Source organism: Nycticebus coucang, chromosome 14, assembly GCF_027406575.1.
Source record: "Nycticebus coucang isolate mNycCou1 chromosome 14, mNycCou1.pri, whole genome shotgun sequence".
NCBI lineage: Eukaryota > Metazoa > Chordata > Mammalia > Primates > Lorisidae > Nycticebus > Nycticebus coucang.
The window spans coordinates 41,577,047-41,598,359 of record NC_069793.1 but is presented as its reverse complement, the minus strand read 5'-3'; the positions used below and the strand labels follow the sequence as shown (position 1 = coordinate 41,598,359).

At 35.2% G+C, this 21,313-nt stretch overlaps 1 protein-coding gene across 14 annotated transcripts in view; it reads left to right on the top strand.

Annotated features, from left to right (window-relative positions):
- The window catches only part of GAS2 (growth arrest specific 2), a 140,652-nt gene that overhangs the window by 6,225 nt on the left and 113,114 nt on the right, over positions 1-21,313 (top strand). For 9 of the 14 annotated variants that reach the window (XM_053560881.1, XM_053560882.1, XM_053560875.1 and 6 more), the window contains exons 2-3: positions 1,794-1,958; positions 12,137-12,258. In XM_053560881.1, the coding sequence (XP_053416856.1) occupies positions 1,814-1,958; positions 12,137-12,258 (267 nt within the window). In that variant the 5' untranslated portion in view covers positions 1,794-1,813. Of the gene's footprint in view, positions 1-1,707; positions 1,959-12,136; positions 12,259-21,313 lie in introns of those variants that run through there. The other 5 variants (XM_053560885.1, XM_053560884.1, XM_053560887.1 and 2 more) reach the window with 3 other exon arrangements.

Here is a 21,313-nt window from a genome sequence, read left to right as displayed (position 1 = left end):
TTTTTGCTGTTTAATCACAGAATTTGGAGAAAACTTTAAGACTTATGTGCATAATATTATTAATTATGAAAGAATAAACAATGATAGTATTCTGATTCCTATACTGACAGTTCAATGACATATGACAAGGTTCACATTTGTACTGGTTGGCTAGATAGATATATAGAAAATGTTTTCAAATAAAATGATATTTTTTTCAAAAAATTACTCAGAAGAGTAATTGAATCCTAAATGAAATTATTTCAAATTGTATATTTAGTGATACTTTTTAGGTGTTTACTCACACTTCCAACAGTCTTTTCTAATAGTACAGAAAAATATTAGGGAGATGGTCATCTTTTGCATTTTTCTAAACATGAATATCTTTTTTTATTAAAGAAATTAGCTCAGGCTATGTGAATTAGGATTTGAGATTATATGGAAATGAATACTATGCAAGTTTCAAAAACATATAACCCAAAAGAGAATATAAAACATATCGATAGCTTTAGAATATCACAAATATTGAAATAGAGCTGAAAACTCTATGATATGGGCCTTACTTCTTGCCCATTACAACTATTTTCATTGTCATATAGTCGTAACACATTTGGTTATTTCATAAGCATATTTGCATACACACATGTGTCCTACATGTTGGGACACATTATTACTTTGTGACATTTCCTGCTTCTATGTTATCTGTAGGCTCAGGTGCTACAAATAATGTATTCAAAAGTGCTATATTCCAAGGCCAATTATATTTTCAGATACCTTTTCTACAATCCAAATAGGAGGCCATGCTACTTGTAAGATGATACGGTTAATGAAATTATCTCTTGTTTTATAGATATACTATATTTAAATACTTGTAGTCGAAAGATGCCTGCAAATAAAAACAAGTTTGTAAAACAGATAAAGTGGAAAGATTCAAAGCAAGAAAAAGGAAGCAGTAGAGAACAATTAAAAACGTCTAGCAGCATTTATCAAATTACAAATTACAAATTTTATTGATAACCCAAGTACAACTCTTGGGTTATCAATATGGGTTTTGATTATTCTACTTTGTATAAAGATGTTTCTTTATGGAGAGAGTATTGATAGTGGAGTGTGAAGACTCAGGTTCAAGACTAATTCTGCCGTGATCTAGCTGTAGGATCTTGGTGAAGTCACTTAACCTCTCTGGTTTTTGTTTTTGCTTTTGTTTTTTTTGGCTGTAAAAGAGAAATGTGGTAGAGACACTTTTCATGTGCCTTCTCCCCTGTCTCCCTCTCAATTTTCTAAACTGTGAGTCTGTAAATTCTTGGCCTTCTCCAAAGAACCATATACTGTGCTTGATCTCTCAGGCAATGGTCTTCATGACCATGTGTTTATACTCAGTTGTGCCAATACTGTCATTGCTACTGTTCAATCCGAAAATCCTATGGAAATCTATAGTTATAAATGTTAACCTAAACAATGAGAATTAGCAAATTGAATGCTAACATTTCAACTCAACCACTTTTTATTGTGTTAAATGAAACTTCTTGCTTGGGAAGCTGGCTCTTTCCAAATACGTTATCTCATATAAGCTTTGAACTTATTGTTTGATTTTCTATTTGACCTTTGATTGCTGTTCTTTCCTACCAAGTGGTTGGCCCAAAGTGAGAGGGCCAGTGGAGATAAAGCAAATAGTGTCTCACGGGGTTTAATAATTAATAAACTGACCTGTCACCAAAAGACCCAGGGATCTGCTTCATAACTGTGTCATAACGGCAGGATTTTAATGAAAGAAGCCTGTACATAAAGAAATTGTTCTTTTCTTTCCAAAATAGGTATTAGAAGTGGATAAATAATGTGCACTGCTCTGAACCCAAAGGTACGCGGTGGACCTGGCCTCTCTGATATGCATCAGTATAGCCAGTGGCTGGCCAGCAGACATGAAGCTAATTTGCTGCCAATGAAAGAAGATCTGGCCTTGTGGTTAACCAATCTATTAGGTAAGGTTATAAGATCTCGTTTTGTGAGAAAAGATAGCAGTTTTTTGTTTTTTGTTTTTCTTTTTCCTCCTGTAGTGTCCTACACCTAAGCATGTGAGAGCACTTTGGAAAGAAAGACTTCCATTATGTGGATTTTATATCTGGGAAACCTGAAATGTGGAAAATTTAAATGAATTTGCCACTGTCTCTCCCCTTCACCGTGCTTGGTAATTCCAGTAACAGGCATGAAAGGTGGGAATCTGTGGTCAAATTGCATCTTCCATCTATATGGCTGGGCTGATTTATTTTGGGCTTGCTTTTCGTGCGACTGTCCAATTTGACCTTTTTTTTTGACTTTGGACACAGGGTACATTCCCTGTGAAATCTGGCTTCTAATACTGGATTTCTTTGCCCTACTTTTATAGCACACCTTCGAAAACTGCTGAATATCCATACTCAGCAACAAAAGCATCCATCGTTTGCCCAGAGGAACTGACTAGAGTCCTCCAACCTTGAACTAAAATTTTTCTTTCCAATTTGCTTTTGTTTTTAAGCTCCAGTCTAGCAGTTTTGTGGCTGAGAAAAAGGCTACCTCCTGCGAAAACTGCCTTCCTTTTTGTTTCTGTTGTGTGGCCCAATGGTAATAGGATAAAATTCCAACCATGTGCAGAATGGAATCATACATTTAATGTATCACATATCGTGGCACTGTTTCATTAACAGTTTTTGTCAGACAATAAAATTGATTTAAGACCTGAGGAACCCCCCCCCCCATAGAGTTTATAAGATGTAAGATTCGAATATTGAGCAAACATGAATTTGTATGGAACTTTATCATTTGAAGAAGACATTTCACCAACACTATTTTCTTATTTAAGGACATAGTCAAGATAAGCCCATTATCTTCACTTTCTAGCTAATGGAATTGAAGAGCTTAGTGAGATACACTTTGTCCATCAGAAATTTGAGCAAGGTTTATTGGGGTCTTAACACATTTTAGCAGATGTTTTCCTTGCTTACCGTGGCTTTGAAGTTTTGCATGGCTTTTGTATTTATTTTCCAGTCTTTATTCTATGGTTTCTTTATCCTATGTTTCCTTTTTCTTCATTGTGTGCACAATTTTGGCAGCCGGTTGAGGTCTAACCAAGGCTACTGAATATGAGTATGCAAGTGCTAACCTTCACAAGGGTGCTCAGCCAAGGGATACTGAGGTCAGAAATAAGATACTTCCCAGCAAGACCTTTCACCCTACTGTGGAGATGTAACCACTAGGAGAAAGGGACTACCATTTTCTGGTAATTCATCCATATAATGGCCTATTTTTTATCTCCATTAGATACAGGGCTTTAGTTGTTAGCCTAATCAAAAGGATTTCTTCCCTTTCTTTTGTCATTTTTGGAATTCCCTAATAAATGTTAAATAAGTAGCTTATCAACTTTGAACTGTTTATTTTTAGATATGGACAATCACAGGTACGGCAGTAGAGAAGAGAAGTAAAGAGCACAGGCTCTAGAAATAGACTTGTGTCTGCTGTGTCTGCAGCCCAGCTCCCCCACTCATTAGCAAGGTGATCTCAGTACTTACCCTGTCTGGCCTCATTTTCTTCATCTATACACTGGGAGTAATTGTAGTATCTACCTAATAGAGTTGCTGTGGGAAAAAAATGATTAAAGTATGTATAGTACTGATAACAGTGCCAGGCATATAGAAAATAATATATAGGTTGTTAATATTCCATTTATATATTTCAGTGAAACTTTGAACTTGATTTTGTGCATAAGTTCATTCATTTATCTAAAAAGTATTAGAGTGTGCAGCAGCATAAGGTGTTGGTAAAAGAATGAATGCTGGAATAAGAGTGCTTCCATTGAAATACCTGTTTTATCATTTACTGTGTGATATGGGGAAAATGTCTTTTTGTACTATGCCTCGGTTTTATAATCTATAAAGTAAGTACAATAAAAGAACAAAAATTGTTAGGATTGTTGGAGATTTTAATGCAGTCATGATTTTTAGAGCAAGGTAAGAATCAGGGTAAGGATTATTACCTGGCAGGTAATAATCAAGCAATAGATAATAACTATTATGATTATTGTGCTCCAGACACACCTTGTTAGGCACTGAAGGGTAGAGGGATGAATAAGGAATAGACACAGTACTTCTTTCAAAGCTTGGAGTAGAGTCACAAAGAAATTCATTGTCTAAGTAATTACATATAGAATGCATTAGCTGGACTTGTTGAAAATACGTTGTAATTAGAATGCACATCAAAGAGTTGTGAGTAAAGCAAGGGGTAGGGGGTGGGGAGAACTTAGACTTAGACCAAGAACTAAAGAAGGGACTAGTAGCTAGCCAAACAAAGCATGGGATAAGAACCTCCAGGAGAGGGAAGGAATGAGCCTGGTACATTGGAAGAACTGAAAAAAAAAAGGCTAGTGGTAGCACAGAAACAGGGTGAGAATTTCATGAGACTTGTAGATCATATACAGCTTTGAAGATCATATTAAAGAGCTTATAATTTATGATGTGATCAATGAGAAACTATTGAGGTGTTCTAGGCACTGGAAGAGTTTGATTAGCGGGTAGCCTGATATTACAGGTGTGTTCCAAAGTCCCAGGACTTGTCATCAAAGGCATTTTATTTAGTGAGTGTGATCATTTACGAGCAACGTGATCAGTCTGAGCAGCCCAAGACGGCCTCAGAGAATAGAGAGTCAGTGTGTGTAATGGAAAGATCCTTGGACTAAAAGTCAGGAGACCTGGCTCCTAAGGGGGTGTCAGGAGACCTGGCTTCTAGTTCTGGCTCTGCCACTTAGTAGGAAACTTGCCCAAATTCACTCGGCTATCTTTTCTGGGCTCAGTGTCCTCAACTATAAAATGAAGAGGTTGGAATAAATGATCTCTAATGTCCTTTCCAGCTCCAAAAGTCTAAGTTTCCAAGAAATTCATCTCTTGAAACCCAGTTCAAGGCAGTTGAGGTCATCAATATGTGTAAACAAGGAGAAGAATATTTACATAAATGAGTGACCTTTCTTTTGAAGGTTAAGACTTTTTTGATGTTAGTTGTAACACAGATGCAACAGATGACTTGTGAAATTTTCTCAGGCAAGAAATCCTGAAAGACTCTCAAGACACAGAAAAATATAACCTTTGAATTGACTTGATTCATTCAAAATAAATAGATAATAGACTTTAAGTGAATAACCCTTGTGGCAACGTGGAAAGTAGACCAATAATTTGAGATTATTTTAAGTAGTAAGGAGGGAAGGAATAAATGTATGGTTATGTTAGAATGTATTTTTCTTACACGTAGATATATGTAGTATTCACATATTTTGAAAATTAAGTCATTAAAGCAAATTAAAAATTATTTATTACTGTCCATTTTGTCATCTCAGAAATACTTATAGATTTTGTATGCATCTTTCTTCCAACTGATGATTTTTATCTACTTGAAAAGTTAGAGATGTATTGAAAAGAGTTTCAGAATTGATCCTGTCTCTATATAAAATACCTGAATTCTTAGATACAGAAATTTATGTAACTAAATTAAAGGTGTTGATTAAGTTTTGCTATTATGATATAAGGCCATACTTGAGGAAAGATTTTTCTGTTTCCTGTTTAATTATCTAAAATGTAACTTTTCCTCTATCATGTTTTCCAAAAGGAGTATTAATGATACTCTAAATTCCTATATTTCTGATCCTACTATGAAACATCGGTTGAAAATCTAATTTCTTCTTAAAGAACACTGAATTCAGGCTGGGCATGGTGGCTCACCCCAGTAATCCTAACACTCTGGGAAATTGAGGTAGGAGGATCCCTTGAGCTCAGGAGTTTCAGACCAGCCTAAGCAAGAGAAGACCCTCCCTCCACTAAAAATAGAAAAGTTAGCCAGGTAAGGTGGTATGTGCCTGTCGTTCCAGTTAAGGAGGCTGAGGCAGGAGGATCTCTTGAACCTAGGAGTTTGAGGCTGCTATGAGCTATGATGATGCCACTGTACTCTAGCCTGGGTGACAGAGGAAAAACTATCTAAAAAAAATTACTCAATTCATATTCAGACTTTTTGATGGATAAAAATGATTTGATGAAGAAAGTGATTTTAAAGGCTTATAAACCAATATTTACACTCATGCCACATTTCTAGGTAGTATAGTGTAGTTTACAGGTTGTATGTACCTAATTGGTAACAACAATTTAAATTCTTAGGCACAGAATTCAAGCAGTAATAGCAAACTTTTAGGCTGCCTAAAATTTTTATATTAGAATATAAAATGCCAGTTATTATGTGATGAATTAACTAGTTAAGGTGAACAAATGCTTATGGTAGTTGAGATTTGTTTAAGGGGTAGCACCTTGCTACGAATTCATGAGAAAATCATCATATGATAATTACCGACTACTCAGATATTCTTGAATATATCTACGGACTTATAGAAAATATTCATTGTAGTCCTACTATGAATAATATGAATTATGAATAATAGCTGGTATCATGGAGTAGTTTTATGATAAACAGTCAGAAAAGAGAGTAAAAAGCCATGAAGATACCATCAGCCTTCTTTATAAAAAGGTCTTTGGCCATTGTCCTTTGTAGGCATTAAATATACACATTTCATCTTTATTTTAGGTCTCTGTCTTGTTGCCTTTGCTCATTTGTTGTTGAATGGTATCCTTAAGTCATATTAGAACATCAAATGCTTATACAAATAAAATTGTAATTGTCACTGTGAGCAAGCAGAATGTTATTAACAATCCTACATTATAAATCTGGAGCAGTAGATGACGCCTATAATCCTAGCACATTGGGAGGCCAAGGAGGGTGGATCACCTGAGTTCATACCAGCCTGAGCAAGAGTGAGAACTTATCTCTACTGAAAATAGAAAAAGTTAGCCAGGCGTGGTTGTGGGTGCCTGTAGTTTCAGCTACTCAGGAGGCTGAGGCAAGAGGATCATCTGAGCCCAAGAGTTTGGAGTTGCTGTGTGCTATGATGCCACAACACCCTACCCAGGGCGACAGAGTGAGACTTTGTATAAAAAAAAAAAAACCCAGATTATATGAACCATCTATAATTCAAATAGATTAGGTAAATCCTACTATGTATTAATTTTATGATTGTTAATAGATTTTTGAAGATTGTTTTTGGCTTGGCTTTGAAATGGGTATACCACACACATTTATTTCACTTGTACTTTTTAATAATCATTTGAGAAGGAAAATTTACTTTTATTTTCAATTAGTATTTGTCTAATAACACCATGTAACATGGGGATATGATTTTAGAGAGGATGATAGTTATTAATCTTCAAAGAAATTGACCTAGTTCTTAATGATCATGGTTCCTTAGCAGATGGGTATATGTGTTTGATTTTGTAGGAACTTTGTATAGATCCTAAGATATATTACAAATTAAGTTGTGCTGAATTGATTTTACTTATATTTAGAAAATAAATTATGACAGTTTACGTCATGGTAAATTTCCCTTTCTCTGACATTTCCACATTCATTAAAAAAATTCAGTTGTTTTTTAATATAACCAAGATATAATGTTTCCATTGTTTTCATTTATTTCAGGAGAATGATATATTTTCAGCATTAAAATGTTAAGCACTTATTAGGACTACTGGTGGTAAACATAATTGCTATCTAATGACTTTGGAACAGCTTTTTTTGTTTGTTTGTTTTCCTTAAAACCTTTCACCGGATACTTACCTTGCAAGGTTTTCATATTTTTGGTATGGTCAATAAAAATTCCTTAGGAAAGCTGGTATCTTGTGCTAGTTCAAAAATTTAAATAATCAAGATTATGTTTACAACTTGACACCTTTCAAAGCAGTTAGTGCCTAATTTTTTTACCTGATTTTTCCAGAACAGCTTTGTCTTTTTTTTTTTTGACAAAAATACAAGGTGAAAACTAGTAAATCAATATAGAACAGGTGCTGGTCTAGGGTTTCTGCATATAATGAATCATTTTCTACCTCACAAACCTCAAATTTCAGTTTCAAATCTGAATAATTTAATTTAAATTATTAATTTAATTTAATAATTTTATTTAAAATAACAAATAAGTTATGTTGAGTTCTCCACTTGGGGAAATTGATTGAAACTGAGAGGTGCAGTGAGGATGGGAGTAGAGTTTGATACTATCTGGATCTTATTTACGGATTAAAAATATATAAACTTTCTTCAGTAAATCAAGCCAGATTCCATAATGTGCCTTTATGATACCGTAAATTATCGTCTAATCTGCATGGTAGAGAGACATGAGTTTTCTAAAAATACTGTCTTCAACTAAGCCCTTCTTTTCTTAAAAAGGTTTCTGTATTTTTGAGAAAAATACAACTGCAATTTATAGGGAGACTCCATTGCTATAGGAAATAATGATTTGGGTCTTCAGCAAATATTTAAGTAGACAAGCATAGTGGCTACAGCATAGATGTGGATCTAGAAGTGAGTTAAAAAAAAAGATTTCTCTATGTGCTATGTGACCTTGGGCATATGACCTAATGTACACATCTCAGTTTTATTACCTGTAAAATGGTTACAATCGTATAATAGGACCTTTCTCACAGTCTTATGAGTTTAAATATATGAATACACATAAAGTGCTTAGAACAGTGCCTGGCATATAACAAAAACTCAAATGTTAAACATGATTATTAGGAATCTTTAGGAATGTGTTGGTCATTTAAATTCCTCAATTTAAAACATTCCTTTTTCAGCAATATGGAAGGTAAGCCTTTATGAAAATTATGGCAAATATACTTCTGACAGGAATGCACTGACATGTATAAACATGGGTCTTGATTTTAGTTGCCTAATACAAGATTTCAGGCAAATGTTTATTTCCGGTCATTGAGCCTTAATATTTTAAGGGGAAGTGACTAACTGCAATATTTAATCAAGCTTCCTAAACTTTATCTATGAGCAGATTGTTTGTTAATCATGGCTGATTTGGTGGTGCGAAGATCAAAATTCACAACTAAGAACTCAGGAATGAAAGAAACGTATTATTTCTACTTGAGGATAATCTAAATTAACCTTCAATCCAGTAGTCTTTACAATATGGTACCAGTTAGTACTCTAAGATGACTTAATCATAACCATCCCTTGCCCATCTTTCTCTAAACACATCAAAAACACTGAAAGGGTGGGGTTGGGTGAAGAAATGATTCTCAGGGGCAGTGCCTATGACTCAAAGGAGTAGGGCACTGGCCCCATATGCTGGAGGGAGGTGGTGGGTTCAAACCCAACCCGAGCCAAAAACTCTAAAAAAAAAAAAAAAAAAAAAAGAAATGATTCTTGGATTCAAAGATCCCGTTACTTCTTGTGTGTAGAATCTGACATTTTAAATCGCTACACCATTGAGATTAAAGACAATTCAATTCTGTTCAACAAATATTTAGCTTTGTGTGAACTTCACTGAGAAACTATAATTAGTTTTTTATAACCAATTCTTCCAGTTTGCCATAGTTAAATTAAACTGTTTTATTCTGTAGTCTCTCTCTAAATGTATAGGTATAAAATTTTAAGTACTGTTGGTAATATTAGTGCAATAAGGAGTGAGATAATATAAAATCTCATAAAAATCATAGCTGATTTCTATATAGTATATTGAAATGAATATTTAATAATTCTCAATTGTTGGATGGAAAATACATTATACATGAAGAGTTTTTTAAAAACTTCTCAGTCTTGCAATTTTTTTATTTGAGGCAGTAAATTTCAACTATAAACTATGTAAAAGTCTGTTTTAGCAAAAAAAAAAAAATCAGAGTCTCACCTTTCTCAGCTATAAAATACACAGAATTGAAAGCTGACACCTAATATATTTTTCATTAGATACAGATGTTCAGTGTAAAATTCTTTCTTCAAGTATTCATGAAAAGCAGGATAACTAAAAGTCTTCAGGTATAATGCATAAAAACTAAAAATATACCTTTTGGTAAATTGCAAATGACTTTTTAATGAAAGCCACTTTTCTTTTTATGATTTATAAGTTCTTTTAAGTTTATTGTGATCATCTTGTCACTTAAATTTATGAGTGGAATCTTCAAATTGCCATGGAACTCAATGGAATAAGACTACCTAAAGATCTCTTACAAATGTGGAAAATTGTTTAAGCAATTTGTAAAGGAATAATCCAACAACTTAAAGCTTACCTTCTTGAAATTTAAACACATTTGAAAAAATTATAATATAAAAAACCCATTTGTAATATTTATTTTTCATACCTGTTTGCAAATTAACTTTCTTATTTGTGAAGAATGCAGGATAAACTCTGTTATATTGGCTTTTTGTAGCTTGAGACTGCTACTTTAATTTCTGAATTGAGTTTAGCTGAATACAATTTTGAAATAAAAGTAGTTTTGTGCAGGCTACTTGTGTGGTGCATACTTAGAGTTACCGATGTTTTTCCACCTGCAGAAATCATTATCCTAATTGGGGGCTAAAATGTGAACTATCCAGTAGGGAAAAAAAGAATGACATTAAAAAAAGTAATTCTTTTTCTCTTTTTACCCATCCTTCCCTCCAATGGGGGAAAATCATTTTAAACAGATGTTTCTTAAAATCCAAATATATTACATATTGCAAGCTTTAACTCGCAAATAGTTTATATGTCTCTTCAGTTGGATTATATTTAAGTATTCATTTAATTGAGCTACATGCATTTTTTCTTTATTTTTGGAGTTCGATGTAAAAATATATATTTTTTCTTTTATTTTAGATTAATATTAGGGTATATACGATTTGGTTACATTGTTTTGTTTACAAGGTAAAGGTCAAGTTGTAGCATCCCACGTACTCAATACTAGTTGAAATTTGTAAATTAACAACAAGTGCACATGGAAGAGAAAAACTCAATTAAATTTGAGAAGGTGGGAGGGAAGAGGAGGTTTGATAAGTTCTCACCTAATGGTTATATTGCCTGAATAAAGGTCACAGGTGCATTTTTCTTAAGATAACAGATAAGTCTGTGAGAGTCTCAGTATAAAGTTTTAAAATACTTTCTCAATTTTTTTTTTGCTTTTAACTTAACTGCATTTTACAAAAATAACACCTAATGTTTCCTCAAAATGTTCCAGTAGTTTATTTCTTCATTTGTTAATTCACACGCTCACTAAACACATGTGCTAGCTGTCTGCTATATGAATAATATTATGCTTACCTTTGTAGGAGAAAAAAATATGTGTATATCTCAAGAGTTTTATAACATTTTGGAGAAGACAAGAGCTTTATATAACACCTGTTACTATGAGTAGAAGAAAATATTTGTAAGTGCCAAAATAAGTGATGTTTATGAGTATGACAATGGAGAATGGAGGTCCAGGTGCACTGAGAGAATCTCTTTCTGGGACTACTTTGTCACCCTCAGTAGAGTGCTGTGGTGTCACCGCTCACAGCAACCTCAAACTCTTGGGCTTACGTGATTCTCTTGCCTCAGACTCCCAAGATTCTCTTGTCCCAGCCTCCCAAAGACCTCATCTCAAAAAATAGCTACAGGTGCCCACCACAACCCCCGGCTATTTTTCGAGACGAGGTCTTTGCTCTTGCTCAGGCTGGTCTCAAACCCACGAGCTCAGGCAATCCACCCGCCTCAGTCTCCCAAGTGCTAGGATTACAGGCATGAGCCACCATGCCCGGTGCTGGCCATAATATTAAAGTTGCCAATGGTGGTTAATTGTATTGTTCTATTTTAAATTGAAGAAAAAGGCATGGTGTTCTTGTAATCAGACATAGGATAAACTCAAGATACCAGGCCTACTTTATGTCTGCCTTATGGGTTAGAGTAATTGAATGGGCCACTGAGGATGAGAATGGAATGAATCAGAGGCCAGATGGGATTATCACTGGTGAAGCCTGTTACATGAACTGCTTGGTCTTCATTTGCCTTATTACTAAGTGATGAAAAGTTTCACCCAGGGCATCATTTTATCACCTTTTATGTGCAATAAAATGTTTATGCAGTTAGAACTACATTATGAAAATACAAAATGTTGAGATTCTTGCAACCAAAAGAAAACATGTAAATCCAAAGAAACAGTTCTTCCCAGTAAGTTTCTATTCCAGATACGTAACTCAGCTAGAATAGAAATTTTGGTGATAAAAATTATGTCAAGTGTATTCTTTAGTGTGAATCTGACATTTGCGTTAGGAAATGACTATGCCTTGATAATGCTTCATTTTGTTGTTTCAGGGAAGGAGATTACAGCAGAGACTTTTATGGAGAAGTTGGATAATGGTGCCTTGCTTTGTCAACTTGCAGAAACTATGCAGGAGAAATTTAAAGAGAGCATGGATGCTAACAAGCCCACAAAGGTAAAAAAGATGCCAGAGTGTAAATCATTGCTTGGTAGAAGATTACATTTATAGTTGTCTATGAGTTGAGTGTATTTTGAGAGCTTGTTGTGAATGGATGCATCCAATCCAGGTCTACAGGAACAGTAAAGCACAGTGGGTGTTTTTTAATTAGGCATCATGTTATTTGGACTCTAATTACAGAAATTACATCATCATTTTTGTAAGTCTAATTAAAAGCTTATGGAAAATGATGCTATTAAAAGACTATCTTGTATAAACTGTATGAATCTGATGTATTGATTAAAACGTAGGAGATAAATATTTGTATCATCAGGTACTGAACAAATCTAGTCAAGAAAGAGTTACTGAATAGGTCTTTGTTTTCAAAAATATTGTGGAAGAATATTAGAATAATATATCTGGAGTGTAAATTTTTGTCTGTTTTAAATAAGTAGTAGCATCGAGCTAATTAACGTTGGATATATTATTTTATTTCTGATTGCTCAGATTTCTCTTCTGCAAATTCATTCTAATATTCTTTCCTAGTTATTATAAACACCTGACAAAAGAAGGATGTTTGCTACTTTTAGAGGAAAACAAAATAGATGATACTTTAAAAATTTTTAATAGAGAATGCAAAGAAATTAAAAAAATCAGTTTAAAATAATGTTGAAGACAGTTAATGCAGAAAGCAACTGTTAAACTATTTCTGCAACTCTGACAAAAAAGGCTAAAAGTGATGCTTTTGTTTGTGTGTATCAGGATTGTACTTAGTTTTGGGATTTTATGTATCACTCTGTACAATATTATATGATATACAAAGCCTCACCCTTACTTTTTAAGTCTTAAGGGCAGCTCTGTGAATGTATTAATTCAGTGGCTTTGTAACTTTGCTGCACATTGGAATTACTTGAGCACCTTAAAAAAAAAAAAAATGGGGCGGTGCCTGTGAATCGAGGAGTAGGGCGTCGGCCCCATATGCCGGAGGTGGCAGGTTCATATGCCCCAGCCAAAAACTGCAAAAAAAAAAAAAAAGTGCTATGCCCTGGATCCTATCATCGAACATTCTGATTTAATTATCATGAAGGAGACATGGAAATTGGAATTTTTAAAAAGCCCCCCGGGTGATTCTAATGTGCAACCAAGTTTGGTAACCACTGGATTATTTTTTAGTTTCTCCATGGAATGGATACAGAGTCTTGAGCGATTAAATTGACCTCCTAGTTAAGTGACCAAGTCAGACTTGACATAGACATCTTTGTTCAAAGTCTAGTGCTGTCATTCTGGCTCACTCTGGGTAACACACACGTGAAGAGACACGATGAAATGCTGCATGTCAAGGTCAACGCTAGGACACCAGTTCTTCTATAATTTCCACTGTAGTGTCACTGGCCACTGCTTCAGTGTCTTGGTGAAAAAACAATGCCTGGGTGGCTCAGTGATTAGGGTGCTGGCTCCATATACTGAGGGTGGCGGGTTCGAACTGCAACAAAAAAAATAGCCAGGCATTGTGGCCGGCCCTTGTAGTCCCAGCTACTTGAGAGGCTGAGGCAAGAGAATTGCCTAAGTCCAAGAGCTGGAGGTTGCTGTGAGCTGTGATGCCACAGTACTCTACTGAGGGCGACAAAGTGAGACTCTGTCTCAAAAAAAATAATAATAAAAATAATGCCTGATAGGAGACCAATTTGTATAGAAAGTTTACTATAAAACAATTAGTGGAAGGAAAGAAAATTACTGTGCCACACCTGTCTTGAGAGCATCACCTTCCTTCGTCTGGCACTGGTGCTGAAACCTGTACTTATATTGTTTGTATTGCTCGTTGTTGAGGACAGAGAGCTCACTGCCTCGTTAAGATCAGCAGACTCCTTCACAGTAATAAAGATGAAACAGTTCTGTTAAGGCTAGTGTACAGTCTTCTGGTTTGAGTTTGTTTAGAAAGCCTTCACTTTGTTGTTTGCTTGTTTTGGGCCAAGGTCTTGCTCTGCCGCCACGGCTAGAATGCAGTGCAACCTCAGATTCTTTGGCTCAAGGGATCCTGCTGCCTCAGCCACCCAAGTAGCTGGGACTACAAGGGCATGCACTGCCATGACTGGATATATATATATATATATATATATTTTTGTGTGTGTGTGTGTGTGCGTGTGTGGAGGGTCTTCCTCTTGCTCAATCTGGTCTTGAACTCCTCACCTCAACCAGTCCTCCTCAGTCTCTCAAAATTCTAGGATCATAGGCCTGGCCAAGTTTTTGCTTTTAAAAACAAAATCAAAGACCCCCAAATAGAACTGTCATTATTAGACTGTCAAGGGTAATGCAGCCTCAAAGCATTAGCCCATAGTTCAAAGACGTGGATATTATGTGCATTATCCTTGCATTCTAGTTTTATTGTTTATTTTTATTTTTACTTTGAGACAGAGTCTTGCTCTGTCATCCTGGATAAAGTACAGTAGTGTCATCATAGCTTGCTATAACCTCGAACTTCTGGGCTCAAGAGATCCTCCTACCTCACTTTCCCTCGTAGCTGAGACTACAGGCACATGCCACCATACCTGGATAATTTTTTTCTACTTTTTGTCCTTTCTGAATTGGACACTTCGGAGCATTAGTTTTCTTATCTGTATGTCAAGATTAATAATTATGTATATACACCTTCAATAGATCATTGCACAAAAATGCTCTTGATGAATATTTTCTTTTCCCTGTGTAAAAATTAAGAGATCCTGATGGGAATTTTAGATTAACTAGAAGAAAATACTTTATAAATGCTCATAGTTAGAATGAAAGCTGCTATTTGCCAATATATATATACATTTTTCCAAAATCTCTATAATAATATGTAATATTGAGAATATTTATGGGTCAGAATTTTTAGAGCTACTTTCCTTTTGAAATATTTATTTCAATATTATATAATTTTTATAATAAAACTATAAGTTATAAAAGAAACTAAGGGAATTTTCCTTTCAAAGTCAGGTGAATTGCAGTAAGATTTGTTAAACTTGAAATACTTCCTTGACCCTAAGCTATTTTGTTTAATTGAATACAAAGCTAAAATTTAACTGATTGTGATAAATATATTTTGGTATGAAAACTTAACTTTGTTATTTGAACAAGTATATGTTTAAAAATATCCACTGTGAACTCACTCTTCATGCTCAAAAAATCAAGTTTCATGTAAGTTAGAAGCTGACATGATTGCTTTTGACTGAATTGCCTTCTGGGTCCTTGGCAGCATTTACATATTTCACAACTAATTGCCCGTGTTATTCAGCTGAAATTAATAAAGCATATGCCGGTGGCACCTGTGGCTCAAAGGAGTAAGGCGCAGGCCCCATATGCCGGAGGTGGCAGGTTCAAACCCAGCCCTGGCCAAAATAACAATAATAATAATAATAATAATAGCATATGCCTTACTATGTATAAAATCCTAACAGGCTAGCTTTTTTACTTCTTGGAAGAACTTTTTTTTTAATTAAAAAGCTAAATGGTCAGTGTGTTTATGGATGTTATTGTTTGTCAATATAATTTTGTCAAATTAATAGTTTTCTGTCCATTTTTTATTCATAAACAAAGAGGATGTAAGAGATCGTATAATTTATTATTGTTAAATGTAAACTTAAACAATAATGGAATCACTAAGACCCAGGTAGTTAGGATTACAGGAACTATTACACACAGGAAAAAAAGAGGAGGCTTTTAAATTGGATATGAATAATCTGGGGTGACAATCTTGTCTCCTTTTGTGGGTGTGCATGCCTGCCTATGTGTGTGTTTACAACCATGTTCCACCTTGGTGTTTGGAAGTTTGGAACAATCACGGAGCAGTCAGGTGAGTCAGCCAATTCCTTCTTTGAGTCAGTGAGACTATGTATGTGTTGAAATGGAATTACTTTTAAAATTACCATCAGTGAGACTTGATCCCATCCAAAGCTGTGTCCCAGGAAACCCCTTGGTAATTTTTTTCTAACAGCTTAAATCTCATCTCCTCATTGTTAGGGCGATGTTTTTTATTTTTCCTGATTTGATAGTTAATTTGAGGATTTTACAGCTGTACAAACATAGTTGAGTGACTAGGTTATGCCTGGTACGTATGAAGTATGTCTGTGAGAAGAATGATTTAAGTACTATTAATATTTGAAAGTAAATTTTAATGAATGTGTGACACAGTTTACGTAGTTGATGTTTTAGATATAAATGCCGGACTCTTGTATATTCTGCTGTGGTTTGATAAGGTACTCTGAATTGAAATAAATTCTGTTCTGTGATTCTTTCTTTCGAGGCATCAATAGATCAATATAAAAATAGTCTCTCTGTTATGTAAGCTCTAAGGAGTTAATTTCTCACTTAGTGTGGGAGCGATTTAGAGACTTCCAGGAGTTAGGCAGTAGTTGGATGGAAGCATTTGAGACCCATGGACCTAAGTTTAATATACAATTTGATTTAATTAGTTTATATGTACCAAAATATTATAAATTTACTATAACTATAAATCTCAACATTCTTTTGGAACTGAGGACCTTTAAAGGCAACAATGGAAGTGAAACTGATCTTTTCAATGTTCTATTAGGAAGAGAAAACTCAAGCAAATGACACGTCTCTGATTAGATTTTATGCCTTTTAACTCTTTAGTTTCCTGACTCAAAATTGGCATCTCTAATCAAGACAGGATAATGCTACATTTATGCATAAACTTTCACTTCCTGATCCAAACAATGACCCCCGTGCAAATTCCTTCTTATTGTATATTTCCCTGTTCCTTTTTCTACCAATCGTAACTTTTCAATTCATGTAGAAGACTCTCTCAACCATGGGGTGTCAACCTGGGGCAAGACATTTAAAGGGTTTAGTCTCTTTTTCTGCTAACATTTCTTTTCATCTGTTTCATTTATTTTGAGAGTCTCTGGCTCAGACGTAAGAGTTTCTCTGGGTTCAGAGCTTCTTTTGGCTTCAAAAAACCCTGGGTGGTTAGATCACGTTTGAAGCAGACGAAGAAAAGACAGAGAAAGAGAGAGGGGGGAAACAAAAACCAAAAACAAGCACTTCTGTTACTTAGTAGAATGCTACATTATGCCCCAAGGAAGGAACTGAACATTCGCCATCTAAATGTAGAATCCAGTCCTTGTTCAGGGGAAAGAACATCCTAGTCAGATAGAATGCCTACAATACATTTGCCCATCAAGAATACCTAGTTCTCCGAACTAAAAGATAAAATGCCTCAGGAAGTTGTTTTGTAACATCTGGAAATAAAATAAGATGTAAGGATTATAGAGTTTTTCCCCTCAAAAGAAAAAAAATCAACAACACTTTTTGTTTAGAGAACATCTTATCAAGATTAAATTCAGAGAAATCCAGAGATTTGTATTTACTGATGATAACTCTGATAAGAGGAAGTATGAGAGAAGTAGTAATTTTTTTATGTGTGTGAAAAGAAAAAAACAATCTGGTATTTATCTAGAGTCATTCATTTCTGGGTATAGAACTAGAATGATTTATTATAAAAGAGTAAGTTCTAAAATGGAAATATAAAGCCAAAGTTAAAACATCAGAGAGTAAATCATGATGACGTGAGGAAAACATAGGTAGAATGATGTGGAAAAAAGTGATTTTTGATAGGCTTGTTGTTTCCTGGGGCTAAGGGATAAAGAAAAAAAAAGTAGAAAAGTTAGTGGTACAAATCATATCCTTATACAAAACAGTATAAAATATCCTCAAGCTTTAAATAGACTAAATTATGTCCCAGCATAAAGTTGAATTTCCTTTTCATTATTTTTCCAAGGCCTTGACTAGCTGGCCAAATCTTTCCCCTCTAGATCAGAGACAATAAAATGTCTTGTTCAGTTTATTTTTCACTGAGAGGTTTCAGTTCCATACCATCTCATAAATAGATGTCTAAATGGGGGTTTGATGTCATAGCAATACGTGTTGGTGTATCAAATGGAATAGTAAGAATAATCTGTAAGAGAGTCTCACTTTTGTTTCTCACCATAGTCAGCAGGTCCCGGAGACTCAATAATGGGGGATGTGTGCAGACTGAGGGGAAAAAAGCAGCAGTATGGAAACCATGGGCGCGAAAGGACATGAGTGTTGCACTCATGGAATGTTCGTAAATCTACAGGGCTAATTGAGCTAATCTCATATATGGCACTTCCACTAAAGTAGCTCTAAACACAATCAAAAATATGGGCAAGTGGATCACACGGCACTAAGTACTAAGTCCATGACAAACAACGCAAGTTTTATGGTCACTGGTGTCCCATGTTAGAGTTCTGTCTCCATCGGCCAACAATAGCAAGCTAGGAACATTTGCCTGGTATCCTTTCCCAGAAGGTAATGTTCCTAGAACTAGGCTCAGAAACTCCACTTACTTGCCAGGGCCCCCTTCCCGTGTTTTCATGAGAAATGCAGGTGTTTTATGAAGCTATGTAGTTTTTCCAATATTACGGCTCTCCAATGTCAAATTAGGAAAATACCATCTATAGCAAAGGAATTTGACGCCCTGTGGGATGTCGAAGTATCCACAGTCCCTGTTGGTTATGTCACAGAGTTAGAGTTGTGTGCAGGACAGGAGGATTTCTGTTATTTCTACCAAACATATGCAAACTGAGTCTGGATGTTTTTATTTATCAGATTTAAGAAAATTGCATTTTCCCGGACTGACATATGAATGTCAAATACGAGGACATTGACACTACAGCAACAAAACAAAACACATCTGTAACAGCAATCATGAGAAAAGGCATTAGTTTATTCTCATTTTCTTGCTGTTTTCCAGGTCTCATTGATCTTTTATATTGGCTCTGACTGAATGGAGATTTGAAAGAAATCATTTTCCTTGTGATCTTCAGGTCATAGATAATAGTGTGAATCTGTGACTTTTTGATAGGTCTTTTTCTATAGGTAACTTTTTTTTTGGCTGGGGCTGGGTTTGAACCCGCCACCTCTGGTATATGGGGCCGGGGCCCTACTCCTTTGAGCCACAGATGCTGCCCAATAGGTAACTTTTTTGTATTGCTATTATTACACAGATTCTTATGTGTCAGGGATATGAATGACAGTTATAGAGAATATCCATGCAAATTTTTCATTAAAAAAATTATAAATATAACCTGTGTTGTACTCAAAAGTATAATAGTCATAGTGTGGAGTGGACATAAGTCAAACTTCTACCTGTTATTTGATCCCCAGGAGGTATTTTTTTTTCCTAAATGCACAGGAAGCAGTTCAGGTCCCTTCAATGAAGATAAGAAAGAAGCTTTACAGGAAAGACTTGAGGTCATTGCTGCCTTTATTTCGTGAGATTTGGGTCCATAAATTGTCTCTGGTATGGGAATGGAGTGATCAGAATATTCTCTCATTGTTTGGGTTTTTTTATTATATAAAAGAAGAAATTAGGGAGTTGACTCTCAATTTACATCTGAGTACACGTGATTAATAAACTATAATCCGATGTCCAGTGGTTTAGGTCGTTCTGAAAGACCTAATCAGCCTGGTGTGTGTCCCGGCCACCACGTCTACCCGGCCTCTGGAAACAGAGTACCACCACGTGTCCCTGCCACTGTGAGAATCGCCGTTCCCATTAAAATGGAGAAGCTTCTGTTAATAACAGCTTCTGTCCTTTACTGGAGTAAAATGAGACAATACATTTAGGAAGTTTTTTTCACTCACTTACTCTTTAAGTCTTACTGAAACATGGAATCTCTGGGGCTCCACTGAGTGTCTATTCAAAGGTTTGCTTAGGTGAGCTGTACATCATAAATTGCAGCACTTCTTCAAGTTTTCAATTCCTTTATATTAAAGCAAGTGATTTCTGGCCTTATAGTGTCATATAGGGTGGGCAAACATCAGATCTAGGTTTGTATTTGCAAATGCTTATATGAACACCATGTATTATTATGTCGAGCATTCTTTACTCAAAATTGTAATAATCACAATAAATATTTAAAATACTATGTTCATTATGAAGAGCCTTTCCTCACCTCACCATTTATTTGTTTGTTTATTTCTTTCTTTCAGGTTAATATAAAGATGCAAACAACTAGGTTACAGTATTTGCATTTGTTAGGTAGAGTTCCTCTTGGACTTGTGTCCCGAGCAGAGGCAAATTTAGGATCATCCCTGGCTACCCATGCTAGCCTGTTGAATTCAAAACATCTTGTTAGTGTTGTCAGAGTAAATTAATTCTGCTGAACCTAAAATTTCATCCTGCTCTCCTCACCCTAGCACCCTCGAAATCTATTACATAGATCAAGAAAAATCCTACCACAGTACATTAGTGGCATTTAACATTTTAAACGTATGTTGCAGCTGAATAACTCGTTGGCCAGAAATTCTCAAATCTTGCTGTGAGATTAACTTAAATCCACCCTGAGCCAGGCTACAATATTTTGGCACCTGGTAGAGGCTGTCAGCTCTGGCTTAAAACATGGGTTCTTTATTCTGTGGCTGCCTGAGATTTTAAGAATAGAGCCATTGTTCCGGGAATATCCATGTTCATTAATATTCTTTTTTTTTAGCCTGGTCCAGGAAAATAGCAGGAGTGGGGGAATCCACAATGTACCTTCCTTATACACGGCAGGGAGTGCTTGCTTGATCTCTCAACTTTCCCTTCTTCTTCATGTCTCCTTCCCTCCCACAAATTAAGAATTTTAAGTCTTTCTCATTTGAGAACAAGACCTGGCAAACGGATAGGATACATGTGTGAGCAAAGCACAGGAAGCAATACCAACTACAAGTCATATTCTTATCTAACTTCCTTGTACCACAGCTACTCTGTGGAAAATTCTTCCACATCCAGCTCATAAATGAAAGAATCTTGATAGGTCTTCCCAAATGTGACAACAGAATTTTTATAAATTTCATAATTTATGGTATTCACCAATAGTTATGAGGCTGACAGAGATTTTTTTCTAAAAAATTAGTCAAAAATTTGTTCTAGTTAATTTGTTCTATATATTTTAAAGTTATTTAATTTATTATTTAAAAATTTGATCTAGAGGTCATATTCTAGTATGATTTCTGTTCTTCCAGTGCAAATACTTGTCCATGGTTTGTGAAAAGGTGATCAAAATGCATAAAA